At 38.0% G+C, this 16633-nt stretch overlaps 1 protein-coding gene and 1 long non-coding RNA gene across 8 annotated transcripts in view; one reads left to right on the forward strand and one right to left on the reverse strand.

Annotated features, from left to right (window-relative positions):
- EVC2 (EvC ciliary complex subunit 2) overlaps positions 1-10308 on the forward strand; it is a 66693-nt gene extending 56385 nt beyond the window's left edge. For 6 of the 7 annotated variants that reach the window (XM_014895340.2, XM_014895343.2, XM_014895341.2 and 3 more), the window contains 4 exons: positions 2593-2680; positions 7204-7397; positions 8289-8390; positions 8879-10308. In XM_014895340.2, coding sequence (XP_014750826.2) covers positions 2593-2680; positions 7204-7397; positions 8289-8390; positions 8879-9152 — 658 coding nt within the window. In that variant the 3' untranslated portion in view covers positions 9153-10308. Of the gene's footprint in view, positions 1-2592; positions 2681-3223; positions 3578-7203; positions 7398-8288; positions 8391-8878 lie in introns of those variants that run through there. The other variant, XR_015803016.1, reaches the window with a different exon arrangement.
- LOC148223875 (uncharacterized) lies at positions 79-6137 on the reverse strand. The gene is made up of 3 exons (XR_015803017.1): positions 5856-6137; positions 5009-5112; positions 79-2635 (listed from the first exon to the last, which is right to left on the reverse strand). It is a non-coding gene; the product is annotated as an uncharacterized LOC148223875 (long non-coding RNA).
- Positions 10309-16633: the final 6325 nt, after the last annotated feature.

Below are 16633 nucleotides of genomic sequence, written 5' to 3' on the forward strand. Positions count from 1 at the left end.
TTTTGATTTGTAAATTTAAATATACTCATTTTCTGTTGTGAGACAGAACCAGGAGCAGAAGCAAGGCAGGCCTAAAACTTAAAAGGGTATAAAAAGAAATTTATTAACTACACAAGAAAAAAAAACAAATTCAGAACAAGATTTTTCAGACCACTTCTTCCTTCCCTCTCCCAACCTTCATAACAACAAAACAAACATACAAAAAACTACTTTAGTCAGTTCCCAACTCCAATAGGCCTTTTTCAGCTCACTTCCGAGAGAGAAGTTTCCTCTTGTCAGGCCATAGGGATTTTTCTCCCTCCACAAGGAAGAATAAAACAGTCCTCTCATGGTTTCATTTTCATGATTTGCATCCTCCCAGACCTGCAATCGTGACACTTCTCCCAACTCCACAGCCTTCCCAGAGCTGTGCATGTGGGGCCATGTCTGACTCATGGGGTATTACTTTTAAGAATGAAATGTTCCAAAGCAAAAGTTCTCTTCATCTCTTTTCTCTCTGTTCATGCTTCATCCTCAGAAAACCGAGATCCTCTTCTTTCCATGCGGGGTAAAAGATTCTCAGCACAGGTGCTTTTTGGTCAAAATGATCTATCAAATGGAACATCTCCAACCCCCCATGTCTTTCTCTGTGGTTTATAGGAATATTCAGTACATCAGTTCATCCCTACAATCTTACAAAAGGACGTTTCAGCCATCTTCACAGCATCTCCTCATTCTCCTTCCATCTATAGAAACTTAGACTTAGCTCTTGCTTCACTGACTTCAGAATATCTCCTTATTCCCTTTCACTCTGGGGAGGATTGAAAAGTCTTCAAGTCTTATCTGAGCATTGAAAGAGTTAAGATTTTGCACAGGGAAAAGAAAAAAACCAAGGCTACAATGTTGGAGCTTTGCCAGGATCTCAGAAGCCGGCCATGCTGGAAAAGGAGGGGGGAAAAGCGGCAGGGATCTTAAATCAGCCTGAGTCTCCCTGGCCACTGTCCATGGCCACCTCTCCTCGCTGCCGGGCCATGCCAGTCCCCAGACAGGGGGCCCGGCCCTGCCCCTGCCAGGCCCGCAGGCCGGGGCCTGTTACCTGCACTGCCGCTGGAAAGGAAAAAAAGACTCAGTTCCGGATTGCCTCCTTCAAAATGTGTGTTCACAGAGCGAACTAACTTTCTCCCATTGGCTCTTGAGGCTGTCAATAACTAAACCAGCCCTCAATGGTCCCAATCAATCCACAGAGGAAGCCCCCATAGAGAGAACTTCTCTCTGAGTTTCTTCTTGCCAGGTCAACCCAGCACAGGACCATGCATCTGCCTTCTTGTGCTGTGGCCAAGAGCTTAACTGAGGAGTTAGGAATATTGAAATATGAAACATGAAATAATAATAACTTAGTAGCATATAAATTGAGCTGTGTGTTGTGTGGCTGTCACCATTTTTTTGACAGAGATAGTGAAAAAATAATGATACTCCTTAGCATTAAGGAGGAAAAGAATTTCATTCCTCTTGCTTTGTCTCCCAAGAAGATAGGGAGGGACTTCAGAACAACATGATCTGCTGGGGTCAGAGGAAATAGCTGAGACAATTTAAATTGAATTTCCATCTCCATTGTTATACCGTAGCCTGAATTCTCTGGCACACAATTATTTTTGATGAGATGTATAAACTCCTCTTCAATTTTCCCTGGCCAGTTTTTAAGTAAAGATATCAGTGACAAATAAAATGCCTCTTGGGAGAAATATAGAAATATCTGTCTTGTCATAATGGCTGACTAGCAAAAATGGGTGATAATTTGCAAAATTGCAACCTATTGTATTACTTTTATTAAGGTTACAGGAGGTAGAAATTACATTTCCATGTGTATTGCACAGTATTAAAAGCCTAGCACATTTCAAGCTTCAGGTAATATCCTCAAAGTATGCTTTCCATTAGAAAGAGAGTTTTCCATAAAACCAGTGATACATTAAAAATGGCTGTGATAGTGGTAAGTCTGTTTTAATTCTGAAAAGGCTGGAGCTCTACTCAGTTTAGATTAATAACTTTCCTGTTGCAGAAGTACAGAGTCAGTAGAAGATCAGATAAATCTCTGCACCAGTATTGACAAGCTGGTAACCTATCAGGGAAGCCTTCAAAGAAACTGCAGCTAGGATTTACTTGAAAACTTACTGGAAGAAACAAGTTTTCTACTTTTGTACATTGCACGATTTGTACGTGATGTCATCATGTTTTGGTCTAGAAAAGAAAAATAATCACCAGCAATGACAAAGTTAATTGTTTAATATAATATTTCAGCTACAGAAAGATCCACAACTTGCCTTAAAGCATGATGATGAAATTTAAAGAGGAGGGAAGAGGAAGAGGACAGGTTGAATCACATTGGAGTGATTCCAGTTTGATTTGTGTGCAAGAGCATAGCCTTAGATTCTGCTCTGATGTTTGGGGTTCAGGAAAGAAGGGAAGAGAATCTGGCATATTTTAGAAGTTAGGCTCACAGCAGATTTGCTGACAGACAGATATGCTTTCCGAATGGTTAGCATTCAAATTTTGTTTTCTATAATACAGTCATTGCACCTGGGAAGAGTTCAAAGTTAATTCTGTCTTTCACTTCAGCTTGAGAGATGAGCAATGGAATTGCGTGGTGCTTGAAGATCTCCTGGAAAATATAGAAACGAATGCATTTTTGGCAATTTATAGTCAGGTAAGCATGAAATTGAACAAAGCTTCCAAGTTTGAATTACAGCTGTATCTGGGTATCAGCTTTTCTTTTTTGGGAACCATTAGATGTGTTTAGAGGTACTCTCTGCTAGTAGTTGGTACCAGTTTGCAGCCTATACTGTCAGTCACTTCAGTTAATTCTGAGCTACTTTCAGCCTTTTGAATTTTACTGAGTTATACTTCTTTTTGTTCGTTTACAAATCCTTTCAGTCTTTGTCCTGTTGCATTTCATTCTGTGGAGAGCTGAAGTGCCTGATTTTCTGTTTAACAGAAGACAGATTTACAGTTGGATTTTGGTGTAATGAAAAAAGGTTTTGTTTAGATTTTGATGAGTGTTAAGAATGATTTGCATTGATTATGTTTCAAAATTAAATGATACTGCTAGTTAAATTTTCTAGTATCATTACTCATGCTTATTTTCAAAACGAGTCTTGTCTTCAGGTAATTTGCTGTGTGTTGACTGCTTGTCAGTCCTACAAAGGCCTTAATAATGAATCTCTTGACTGACCCCAATTTTTATCTGCAGGCTGGTCTTGGCTGAGATATGTAGCTAGCATCAAAAAAGACCTGGTGGAGCAGCTTTCAAGTATCTTGCCTCCCAGGGACAAGTGTGGTCACAGTCCCCTCTATCATGAATTGGGAGCTTCAGAGACCACCATGTCAAGGGAAGACCACTTTAGTCTAAGGATCTCTCAGCTTTTCTGTCTCAGTTTGTTTCTGACGAGTCACTCCAAAGATCTGTTCCATAACCTTGCCAAGTACTGAGGTCAGGCTGACAGGCATCTGGTTCCCCACATCCTCCTAGCCCTTCTGGGCTCATGGGTGTCCCACTTGATAACCTCCAGTCAACTGGCACCCCTCCAGTTAGCCAGGACTGCTGGTAAGTGATAGAAAATACCCCAGTGACCACTTGGCCAGGTTGCTCAATCCCACCCAGCCCCATAGACGTGTGAGTTTGAGTGGTGTAGCAGATCACTGACCATTTATTTCCCCTTGGCTTATGGCGATTTGTCTTCTCCCCATGATGCTTGCTAAGTTTCTGTGATGCATATACATTGTGAAAGGGCTTCTCAACAACATGGCATGTATATTGCAAGTCGAGATCATTGTTTTGGAGATTACATAAGCATGCAAACAGTGTCATCATTTTCACAGTACCTTGTCCTCTTTGCACTGTAGTAGGTGAACAATGATTCTTAAAGATTGTAAATCTTGACATGTTGAAGACAGATTTAAAAGCATTGCTTTTAAATTCAGTCACCTCACTGAACTTGCAAAACTGGGTACACGGTTCACCATGTACTTGGGATACTGTGCTTTATGTTTCATTGATAAAATTCCCTGAAGAAATAATTTATTTGTGTAAATTTGCATTAAATATCCCATTGGGGGTTTTGTGTTTGTATTTTTCATAAAAAGTGTAGCCCAGAGGTACCCTTACTTTATTGAAATTCCATAAAACCTATACGTATTAGCCCTTCAGATATAGAAAGCAAAATTCGTTTTCAGCAAGTATAATAGTATAACAACTCCCAACTATAATTCCAAACCTGACTACTCTTTATTCAACAGTAAAGAAGTATATCCTTAGTAGAATATGAACTTACTCATTTATTAAGGCTCATGATGTAACAAGTCCTACTTTTGGATCTGCTTATCCTGTGAGCTGATGCTGGAAATTGGTTTTTAAATCATTTTTTTCCCTGTTTTCTTAAAATTTATAGAACACATTACATTGACAAATGTTAGGAAACTATAGTTGTCTTATACTCATTATTTTCTTTAAAGAGGATTTTCCCCATTAGACTATAGTTTTCAGAGCTGTAGATGGCACCCTCTAAAAAAACCAGGTAAATTTTACTTTCCTATATTTCATATTTCAGCTTACATCCTTATCAAGACAGATCTAGGTCAATAAGAGATTTGCTTGAATGATAGTGAGTTCAGGATCATAAGCCTCTGGCTGAGATGTTACTTTTGAATAAACCCATAGCTGTAGCCCCAGGTACACTAACTGCATTTTAGCTCCAACAGATGATGCAGGCAGACTGGCATGTGGAAACAGCACAGGAAGCTTGAAACACAGCATGACTGGAGTTCATTGATTCTTGCATCAGTTGTTTACACATTGCTCAGTCCAAATACTTAAAAACAATTCTGCTGTTTGTAGTCTACCATTCATTCCTGGTTTTATTTGTCGATATTCTGGGAATACAAATGAGTCTATTGGTGCCACAAGTAGCAATTATATCCATTTGTTATTATAGAAAAGTGAATTCTTGACCCTTGTGATATTTTACCAGTAATACACCTGAAGAATCAAACTCATTCCATGCTGGAGGGTTTTTGATCTGACCATTCCTGTGTTTGCACACCCATTCACTTCTTTCCACTTCTCCGAGTTGGTCTGGGTAGCTGTGAGGTAAAAATGATGCTCAGTGCTGGCACATGTTCACATACCAGCACTCCCTTTGCTGTACATGTGCCAGGTGCATCTACCTGATGGGCACCTGTGCCATTTCTGGGATTGATGACAGCTTGTGGCACCCTGCAGAATTGCTTAATTGTCAGTTCTGCTGTGCTAGAAAAGTATTAAGGTTTGCCTCTCAGTCCAAGTCGTACTTAGTGCAGAAAGGTAAGAGTCAGAGAAAAGAACATTTTAAAGAGGAAACGGTTACAGAAGAAAGAAGAACTAAAGTAATAATATATATCCATAATAAATAACTGGTTTAAAGGTCCTTAGAACATTTAGCCAAAAAGAGCAGAATAGGTCTCAGAGATCGTCATGTTTATTCTCACTTAATGTTGCATTTTGTAAGTTTCTAGAAGAACAGTTTTTAAAGACCAGAAGTACAACACAGTAGTATAGAAATTACTTAGGTGTCTGTATTAAGATTTAAGCTCTTATTTGCATTCGTCTCCAAAGAAAAAATCAAATAATTTCTTTTGCTAAGTAGCCTCAGCAAACATCTCTTTGGTGTTCAACTTTGGTGCCTGGTCAGGCTGAAAATATTTTAAGAACTGTACCAATTTACTAATCTCTCATCAGTCTTAGGATTTTGTCTTGTTAATTCTGTGTGATCTAAGTGGTTTCCATGGAAAATCTATAACAACACTGAAGAGGCCAGAAAACTTTAGAAAGTGGCTGGTTTTCTTACCTTTTGGAGAGAATTCTCTGCTTCAAGGACAATTATGGGAAAAGGAGGTTGATTGATTTCTCTATTTTGTGTGCCTGTCGAAATTTGGTTTAAGACTGCCTTGCTGGTGATGCTTTCTTTCAAAGACAATTCAGTTAATCCAGGGATCTCCTAGGTGAATTCACTCCTCTGAAAAGTTGTCATGCAGAAAAAGAGGCAAACATTTGCTGTGACTCTTTGAAACCACTGTGGACAAAGAACCTGGCTGTCTTCCTGCATGGTGGGACTTTGTGGTTTTTTTTATGTGACATGGGCTTTGTGGTCATCTCCTGCATCAACACATACAGGAGAGTCTGCAGAGTGGTGATAACTCAGCTGTCATGAGTCATTCTGTTTGGCATGTCTTACCTAACTTCAGTTACCTGAGTTATATTCATGGCTTGAATAGACAACAACAGCTTTTTTTCTGGCATAGTTTGAGACATTTAACTTGCTTTCATTTGCCTTACTCTTTACTTTCCGTGTAGTTCTCAATGTATTGTAGACTTTTCATATTTGATACATGAGAGATCTGCAGAAACACCCTGGGGACATTGTATTTATGACGACAGAGCAGAAAACAGCAATGGATTTTGGTTTTCGGAGTGGGGCAGGAAATGGGGCTGGCTGAGTGTCTATGGAACAACTAAATTTGAACTCAGTCTATTTGAACATTATATGAATATACTTTGCTACTGACCTTTGGGCAAAAATGGGCAAGACGTTTGGAATTAAAGAAACACTACCAAAAGAGAAGCAGGTGTTTTCCTTCACCTCTTAACAAGTGTTAGAAGCTGTTCTCTGAGCTTATCACAGAATCTGGTGTTAAGAGAAGCTGAACAATGAATTGATCTACCATAACAACGTGTAAAACTTTCCAAGACTATTTTTCCCTCTGTACTTTTACAGACCAAGGAATACCATATTGCTTCCTTACTATCTTGAAAGGATTTCTTTATAGTAGTAGAATCCATAAATTAGTTAAGCCTTATATGTTAGAATATAATTGCTTTGTGACCTTGTGATTTTTCAGACCAAAGGGCATCAAATACATGCCCTAAGCAAATATGCCAAGATCAGTTGATTATTTAGCATTTACATTGCCAAATTCCCAAATGAAATGGACAACTATGATATACATGGGCCACTGTGGGTAGAAACAGTGAACATGGAAGTGTGGCCACTTGATACCAAAATTGTCTCTACTAGAATAATCTTTAGTAATTTTTTTTTTCCTTACTGACTCTTTATTTAATAACAGTAATTAAGATTGGCTAACATTTATTTCCAATGCTAAATTTATCTGTCTTCTGCTCATTTAATCCTCTAGGAACTTCGTCTGGCAGGATATTTAGCTAAACTGATGAGGGTACCAATGGGAGTGTTGCACAGGGTCCTGAACTTGTTGCTGCCCTCCAGCTCACAAAGTGAGGTCCTTTCTGTCCTCGATTCCATCAGTAAATACTCAGATGGTGTTGTTGAAAGTGACAGCAATGCAGATGAGTCTGGCAGCTGTAAGAAAAGGTAGGTGTGATGTTTTCTGGTAGACCACTGCAAGACAATATTGTTGCTTTATGTGTATATGTATTTGCTGGACAATGAGATTGAAAGCTACAGAAAAAAATCACAGGCGGATAAGTTTCCTTTAGAACTATTTCTCTGGGGTAAAAATATTTTAAAACCGCTACTTTATTTTGTGAAATGTTTTAACTATAATAAATTGATTAAAAGTTTAAAAAAATGTGTAAGTTCATTAATTAAACAGTTATTTCATAGATTTATAAATCCTGTTCTGATAATTTTCTCTCTGTTGTCTGAATTGGAGTTTGTTAAAATATTTTTTCCACTTCTTTTTTAAAATAATGTTCATAACACACTCAGTTTTAGGTGTCTGTAGCTCTTAAAGATGTAAAGGCGATCTTCCTTCCTGATAGTGGAAATTGCAGCCCTGCAGATGTCTGTCCCTTTGTAGTTAATTACTGAAGTTCCAAGTGGCCGTTGTGTTTCCCTTCTCTCACAGACTGGTAGACTCTCAGGGCCTTCATCACTCCCCTTCAGCCCCATTAACATGAGCTGAAATCTGTGCAGTAACACCAAGGGATGCCCCTGGACCTGCTTTCCCAACTCCCTGCCATGACTTGGGAAGGAGACAAAAGCAGACCTTGTGGTACTGAGCCCTGTTGTTGGCAGATGTGGGTTATCAAGGAACAGAGAAGAGTCCCTGGTATCATGCCCTGAGGTGTGATCTTAGCTGATTTAAATTATTTGTGGCAGGGCAGCAAAAATACTTGAACACTCTTATTGACTGCGTTTGTGGTATTGCTGTCCTGGGTTTGGTAGCTAAAGTCAGAGAGGGGAGAAAAATGTGTGCATTTGGGATTTGCTACTTGTAATTTTTCTTTCCTGCTCCTTCAGGAAGAGCCAAGAGCTGTGGCAAACACTGGAGAACAAAATAAGGCAAGATCTGATAAACAGAAGTTTAGAGAAGATCCCTTCTCTAAACAGGAGAAAAGACAGGTAAGGAGAAAACCAGAAGAAGCATACCTGGGGGTTATTTTTGTTTATAGTTTTTGTTTATTTAATGTCCCAAGATTCTTCTTACAGCTGTTTGAAATCAGAAAATTAGTTCATAAGTACACATTTTCTAGCACTGTTCTATTTAGTGCTTCTGTTTCCTACAACATATTTACACATAATAAGCAGTGTAGTAAATACCTGAAAAGATTTTTCTGTACATATCCACAAAACTCTTACATTTTTACATACATTGCTCATCTTTCCTATAATTATTTATTATAAGATTACCTTTCCTTTTGCAATTTTGTATCTCAGAAAATGATCCGTGAATTTTTGGGGATTAGAAGGAAAACTGCAGTTCTCTCTGTTGAAATACTATTTTCTTTAGTTTCCAAAGTCACCACTTCTGTGCCAAGGTATCATATAGGAAGTTATTAATTTTTTGCCTCAGTTTTCACTTTTCAACTCAATTTTTTTCATTAATGTAGCTTGATAAAGAAGAAGCAACTTGCTCTCTTGGAAAAAGCAGCATTCATTCATCTGGGACGTTCACCTGCACATCCTCCTATGGAACAGCCTGGTCCATCTGTTTCTCTGAACTCTGCAGCTGCTGAAGCCATAGAGCTGTTAGACATAGGGGAGAAGATATTTTTGTTCCGTGAGCCAAGTGATCCAACACTTGCTTTGCATAATTTTCCAAGAAAAAAGAAAAAGAACTTTCTTAATTCTAAAAAGGCTGCTCGTGCAAACACAGACTCATAAGAGCAACTTCCATTTAAGGTGTCAATTAGGGAAGAGGAAGTTATTTAAAATTCAGTAAAATGATGAGGAAGAATGAAATGTACAGCTCAAATAACGTGTGCTGTTTTAATGTGATTTGTCTGGTATTGGAAATAGATGTAATTTTAGAATGGCACAGTTAGTGATGTGCATGCATCTTGCATTTTTTAATTCTTGTAAGTGCTTTGTTGCACTAGGTGAAATATGATGTTCTATGATGCACATTTATGATGCACATAATATGTTCTATGATGCACATTTTGGCAGGTAGGATTTTGTGTTCCTTCATTACATTTTGGTCATTTTTGCACTGATTTTACTGTAGCTGTATTTTCATAATTTAAACAGAAAATTTATTTATTGTACGTGGTAGGTACTGATTTACTATTCTTGTATTTATATTTTTGTGGTAAGCTGCAGTATAGCAGATGACATGAAGAGATGAACCACATGTCCTCTGTTCTCTGATTTTATGTTATTCTAGTTAATTCACTGTTTAACATTGTGTTCCTAATAGGTTTTGCATGTTACTTCTGCAGTCTGTGTTCCACAGTGACAGCTGGTAGTCCAGATCTTTAGTATATATTTGTGTACTTAGCCTTACATCCTGGAGTAACTTCAGCATTTCACTTTTTCTAAACTTATTTCAGTTCAGCTGTGAGTGTGGCTACTGTTCCAAACTATTAAATTTTTACAGTCTTTTTCTTGGTGAAGCAGTGTCAAAACATTTGCTCAGTAGGAAAGTGAAAAATGTAAATGGGCATATAATGCCTTCAGAAGCTCTTTTGATTGCAGTGCTGCCAATTTTCACAATTTTAGGTTTTTTGAAGTTCTTATTTCTGAATTTCTCTAAATTGATAAGAATAAGAGTTAATTTTTAAACCTGTCTAGTTGATTTGAAGAATCCTATAAATATGAATCCTAAAAAGAAGAACAAGAAAAAGCTAATTAAATTAACCACATGTATTTGTTAATATTTCATATTATTCAAGCCTGTTTTGAGGGGGCTGTAACTGTATTTGAATGCTATGCTCTGGGGTATATTATACTGTCATAATATATTTTATATTTTTTCTTGTACATATCTTCTGTGCCTTTTTATTGCCATATTATTAAAAAATTAAAATGTTACAATATACATGTATCTGCAGTTGGCTTTTTTCCCCCACTTCTCTGACAAGTTTAAATATTCATCCCACAGTAAACAACAATTAGTGTTTCCTATCACTACTGCATTAGAAAGTATATGCATTAATTAGACTGACAGTCCTAATTATTATTTGATTGCATTCTTCAATCTTTTCATGTAAGTATTTGCTGTCACAGAAAGAGGAGTCTGTCAGGGTTGTGGGAGTTCAGAGTTGTTGTTTTAACTATGTCTGGTATTTCATCCCCTTGGCACAGATGGGTTAAAAGTAGGGTCTGCCTTGGAACTGGGCCAGAGCTGTACAGGAGGAGCCTCAGGTGTTTCAGAAAGAGGCAGGAAAGCAATTGGCCCTAGGCAAGAAAGCACTTGGAAAACTTGGACTGCTCATGGCTGCAAGGAACACTTGAAAGCTGAAGTACCTTCTTGAATGTCAGTCCCTTCCAGGATTTCTTTGCAAGCCCAGACTCTTCACTGTTACCATGTAAGAGGGAAATGACAGTAACTCATCACAGATAAGACATGGAGGCCAATAGCTCTAATAGTTGCAATGCTAAAATGCAAATTTGAATATTGATGGTGATATCAATTTATTATCCTTAATAGATAAGCTCTATGTCTAGCAATAGAAAGCTGATTTGTAATTCTCTCATACCTCATCACAAATTTGAAGCGGTTCAGTGATTGTAACTATTCTAGCAGGGAAAGTCACTCCCTCCTATGAGTCACTCTCACATCATGCAATACATATTCAAAGAAACATCCAGATCTTAACATCTCTTGTGCCTTGTGAAAGAAGTACTAACTAGGAAATAGCCCACTTCAGTAGAGAGTTGACTTACATTCAGCTTTGAGTCACTCAGAGAACCTCCTGTTGATTGTGCAGTTTTGTGTGTGTGTGCCATAGGTATTACCATCCTTATTTCACTTATTTACACTTATTTTAAGTCTCTCAGAGAATGTGTGTGCTGGACAAACCGTTCAAATTCATCTCATTTGGCTTCACAGTCATCAGTACAAGAAGTAATAAAGGGCTAAGTCTTCAGTACTTGAAACATTGTCCAAATGAACTGTGTTACCCTGGAAGTTCATTGTCTCTCCTGTTGCCTTTGACAGTTCCCTGTGTACTCCCATCTCCATTGCACTGTTGTCTTCCCTCAACATGAAACAATTGGAGCTAAAACATACAAAGAACAAGCAAAAGTAACTGTCCTTGGACAATGATGCTTTAATCTGTACAGTAAATAACAACTTACTGGTAATGGTAAATTTTAATGAAGAAATTATTCTCCATGCTAAACTAATGAACTGTAGCTTTTGTTATAATTTTTTCAACATGTACTTCAGTAATGTTAGCTTGCAGCTAACAGCCTTTGTGCCCAGGGTTCAGCATTTTCAGGAAGCTTAGTTATGTACAGGCTCCTCAGCATTATCCACAATCCATCTTTCTGTTCACCTTGCTGTATTTTTGGCTTGGGATGTCTAGATACTGGATCTGCATGCAATACATATTCCTGACTCTGTCAAGCTTTTATTCAAAAGATTACATTTTGAAGGTTGGTGTTTTTTTTAATAAAAATGATCCCACATGATGAAAAATATTTTAGGGAAGATGTACTAAAAACGTCCTGCAGTGATCGAGGTGAAAATGCTTCTGTAAAACAAGTGGGTTAAGATTTCCTATCATAAATTTAAATCTAATTTCTTTAACATTGGTATTGTATATTAATTTATTATGAAGTAGAATACACATGCTAAGCCTAATGAAGAATAAATCGTACCAAGAGTGAATAACTGGATGTTCTGGGAGACACTGTCTATGTCAAAGTCACTGTGTTGTAAACAAAAGTGAGAATATCTATATGGACCTAGCACTTCACTACAGAAAAATGTAAAAATGGAAGTAAAAACATTGACACTTTGGTGGAAATAATTGTTATGTTTAATAGGTAACTTTTATCTTCACCGATTACTGTAACTGTTTCGGGTTTAGATGAATTTTTAAAGTGATAATGTTTCTTTAATAAGGTCAGTTCTGCAAAATACTTGTCTGCCTTATTTGAACCTGGGGAACTCATGCTGCTTTCTTTCATTATCTGGTATTTACCCAGCTGCTATTTTAACACCTTCATTTCTTCTGGGGAATGTTAAGTTTTTATGCTGTTACCTTTGTACAACCCAGTGCCAATAATTACACTGCCTTTCATCAACAGCTCCAGCTTCCCAAGGGACCGACAGTGGGATTTTCAAAGCATCAAATGCCAAGTTCACTCATCTGTTGCCCCGTGCTGTGCTTATGTAGCTGGTGCAGCCTTAGTGTACCAGCAAAAAGCTTATTTCCCTTGCTGAGTTATAAAGCTCTATTGTCACAGGCTGTTGAAAGCTGTGTGAGTTCATATGAATAGCAATACTGTGCAAGTGATGAACATTATCTTCCTGGCTGAGTGCTCCAGGTAGGATCTAGCCTTTTCCACATTCTGTTTCTTCACTCAAGATCTCTTGTAAAAATCACTGGCAATGGCCACCAGCTCAGGTCTTTAGTACTGTCTTCCTACTCGTTTTCTTGTTATTCACAGGGAGCAAGGCAGGGAAAATCAGTCAGACTCCACACCTGTGAAAGACAATACAGTGGGCTTACTGTTTGTCTTTGTGTGACCTAAATTTAATTTTAATCTCATTAATATGTTTAATGAGAACTGCCCACCTCTGTATTTCAGCAGTCTTGTTATCTAAAACCACTAGTTACTTTTCTCACCTCAGCTGTATCCAGAAGCTTGAGAGTCACACTGACCAAAAGCAATTTGTTTTCTCCAAGGTTCAGAGATTCCTCTGGAGAGCAGAAGACAGACATTTGCAGGGAACTGAATTTTGAAAAAGTCAACTCCTTGGAGAATCTTCTTCAATTACACCAGAGAAGCTACCTCAGAAAAGAGGCTGTGTATTTTCAACCACTTTTGTTTGAAAAAAAGATGACTGAATAAGAAAATAAATTCAAATCTGGAAGTGACAGGTCTCATTCCAAGCCAAAACGGCACTCAGAATCTGAGGGCAGAACTTGATAGATTTGAGCATTGCTGAAATAATTTAGTCCTTGATACTGTGTAGTTGAGAATGACAGCTGGTTACAATATGTGAATGGTTTTATACTTACTCAGCTGAGTGTTTCAGAAGAACTAAAAATACTTCTTTCAGGAGTATGAATTGAAAGGCCATTATAAAATGCCTTGAGTGGCTAGATGTGCAATGTTTGTACTAGATGGGATAAATGTATAATTGTTTGTCATATTTTCAAATATATTGTTCTTCTTCTTATGGCTTGACCATTGCTAGTAATTAAATCTTGTCATGTCTGCCAACAGATTTTTATTCATCTGCTGTTGACTGCTAGTAATTCATCACTCGAAAACTATCATTTTGGTCCTTGCTTTATCCTTTACAAAACCTCCCTTTTTTCCAGGGGAATGAATATATTAGAGATTGTGATATTCCCTGATAATTCAAACCCACATGAATCCCCACTTTTTTTTATTTTTTAATTTGTTTTCTCTTTAGTTGTATGGTTAGAGGATGGTTTAACGAACACTGAGTAGCTTTGTCGCTACCTGAAGTGCTGGTGGCCAAGTCTGGGGTATTGTACATTTCTTTTCTGCTCACAGTTTTCAAAACAAGTGTAGTATACCATGTTTAAAAAAATAAGCTACAGAATCTATCACTATGACTTATGTGGCTTTATAAAGAGATGTAAGCCTTTTAACAAGTTCTAGAATAATGCAACTATCTTTTCATAGGAGAGAAGAGGAAAAGCTACATCTAGCCAGTTTGATTGATACAAGTGTTAGATTCACAATTGTTTACTAACTTACTATCTCACCTTATTTATATAACAAAACTTCATGCTCTTAACATGAATGTCTTTTTAAAGGGATGTAGTACTTTTTGTAGAATATGTTCATGGTTTCACAGATAGTGGAAAAAATGAAGTGCTGGGTTCCATGGGCTAGTTTCAATCCCATGTCTGGGTTTCAGAGCTGGAATTATGTGGTTCTCCCTTGTGTGAGCTGTGCAGCAGCTAGTGGAGTCTGTAGCTTTTCAGAAACTCTGTGTTCTCACCTGAAGAAGGTAATCCTTGGGGAAGTGTTTGGTTTTTGTTTTTTGGGTTTTTTAATGAGTTCCATGAGACGATGTATAAATGTAGGTTTACTTTGCAGTCTCTGAACATAGTCCCAGCTGCGTCAGTGCTAAGAAGCTGCTTACAGCACTGGGTTTTCTCTCTGGTGTCTGCAATCCCAGTCATTCTGTGTCACCTCTGCTCAGAAAGCACCCAGGATGAAGTGATTCCCTACAGATCAGCTCCTACTTTGCCCTCCAAAGTCTCTATCTTTTGAATGGATATGTGACAAGTTGTCACATGTACTGGGATCCAAAAACCTAAGAAAAACACTGGGCTTTTTTGTCAACTCCTTTCATTCAGTTTTAGTTTTCTGTCATGAGAGAGTTAAACAAGAAGCCTGTGTAAATCCCAGTGGTAGAGGAATAAAGATCTGGGACCCAAGGCCCTGATGCACTTCATTTCACTTGTAAATAGAACAAGTGAAAAATCCTACCAGCAGTGGAGGAAGGCAGTTTTCAGCCAGCTGTTGAATATGCAACGTGGCCCTTCATGGAAATTCACTCCCAAATAGCAGTGCAGTGGTGGAAAGGGGATTTGTGAGCTATCTTCTCCAAAGCAGACATAGAAAAGTTGTGGGTTCAGCAGATTTCCCGTGGATTTTTGAAGCAAAGCAGGAAACTGTAGCACTAATGATGCCTGTGCTGACAAAGATCTTTGAATGCATCTTGTTAATAATAAAGTTAATTTCTTATACCAAGCCCAGACTGTGGAAGGAATACAATGAGGTTATGAAATTACTTTATTCTGAGAACTGTACTACTGCCTTTGTGTCTGAGTTTGAGAGGTTTTCTTCCTAATTGAAGTGTATAGAGAGCACTTCATTTGGAAGTAATATTTGCCAAGGACATTTGATAAGAAAATTATGATATGAAAAGCTCTATAAATTTTGGAGAGGAAAAAAGTCCTGCAGAAATGACTGGGCATCTTCTTGGCTCCTCCAATTTTTATGCATATGAATAGTTCCTTAAATGTGATACAATTTACATAAATAAGGATGTCAGGGTTTGGTTAATACAAGCCCTGCAAACAGTGATTCAATGTGTTAGCATGTTCTGGCTGTCAAAGCACACTCTGGGCACAGGGTATGTGCTGCAATTTGTTTTGCTATATTTTGACCATCTAAATGTCGTGGTCTCTAATTGAAGCTACTTGTCATGGCTTTCCTCATAACTGAGAGACAGGTACAGGCACTATCCTAGGATGGTTTTTCCTTCTCTTGGACCTTTTTGCCATGTATGGCTTCTGCAGGCAGAGGGGCATTTCCATTGTGCATCTCAGAACCTCTTTGAAGAAAAGATACTAAGTTCCAGACATCATGTTTAGAAGAGAAAACAAATATGTTTTATTAGACTATGTCTTGGTTTAATTTAATTTCCCAAAAAAATGTCTTGGTTTAATTTCGTTTTCCTGGCCAATGCACCAAATAATGTCATGGTTTTGATTTGCCAATTTAAATATACTCATTTTCTGTTGTGAGACAGAACCAGGAGAGAAGCAAGGCAGGCCTAAAACTTAAAAGGGCATAAAAGGAAATTTATTAACTACACAAAGAAGAAAAAAAACCAAATTCAGAATAAGATTTTTCAGACCACTCCTCCCTTCCCTCTCCCAACCTTCATAACAACAAAATAAACATACAAAAACTACTTTAGTCAGTTCCCAACTCCAATAGTCCTTTTCCAGTTCACTTCCGAGAGAGAAGTTTCCTCTTGTCAGGCCATAGGGATTTTTCTCCACAAGAAGGAAGAAAACAATTCTCTCGTGGTTTCATTTTCACGATTTGCATCCACCCAGGAATCTGCAATCGTGACACTTCTCCCAACTCCACAGCCTTCCCAGAGCTGTGCATGTGGGGCCATGTCTGACTCATGGGGTATTACTTTTAAGAATGAAATGTTCCAAAGCAAAAGTTCTCTTCATCTCTTTTCTCTCTGTTCATGCTTCATCCTCAGAAAACCGAGATTCCCTTCTTTCCATGTGGGGCAAAAGATTCTCAGCACAGGTGCTTTTTGGTCAAAATGATCTATCAAATGGAACATCTCCAACCCCCCATGTCTTTCTCTGTGGTTTATAGGAATATTCAGTACATCAGTTCATCCCTACAATCTTACAAAAGGACGTTTCAGCCATCTTCACAGCATCTCCTCA

Source organism: Sturnus vulgaris, chromosome 4, assembly GCF_052056855.1.
Source record: "Sturnus vulgaris isolate bStuVul1 chromosome 4, bStuVul1.hap1, whole genome shotgun sequence".
Lineage (NCBI taxonomy): Eukaryota > Metazoa > Chordata > Aves > Passeriformes > Sturnidae > Sturnus > Sturnus vulgaris.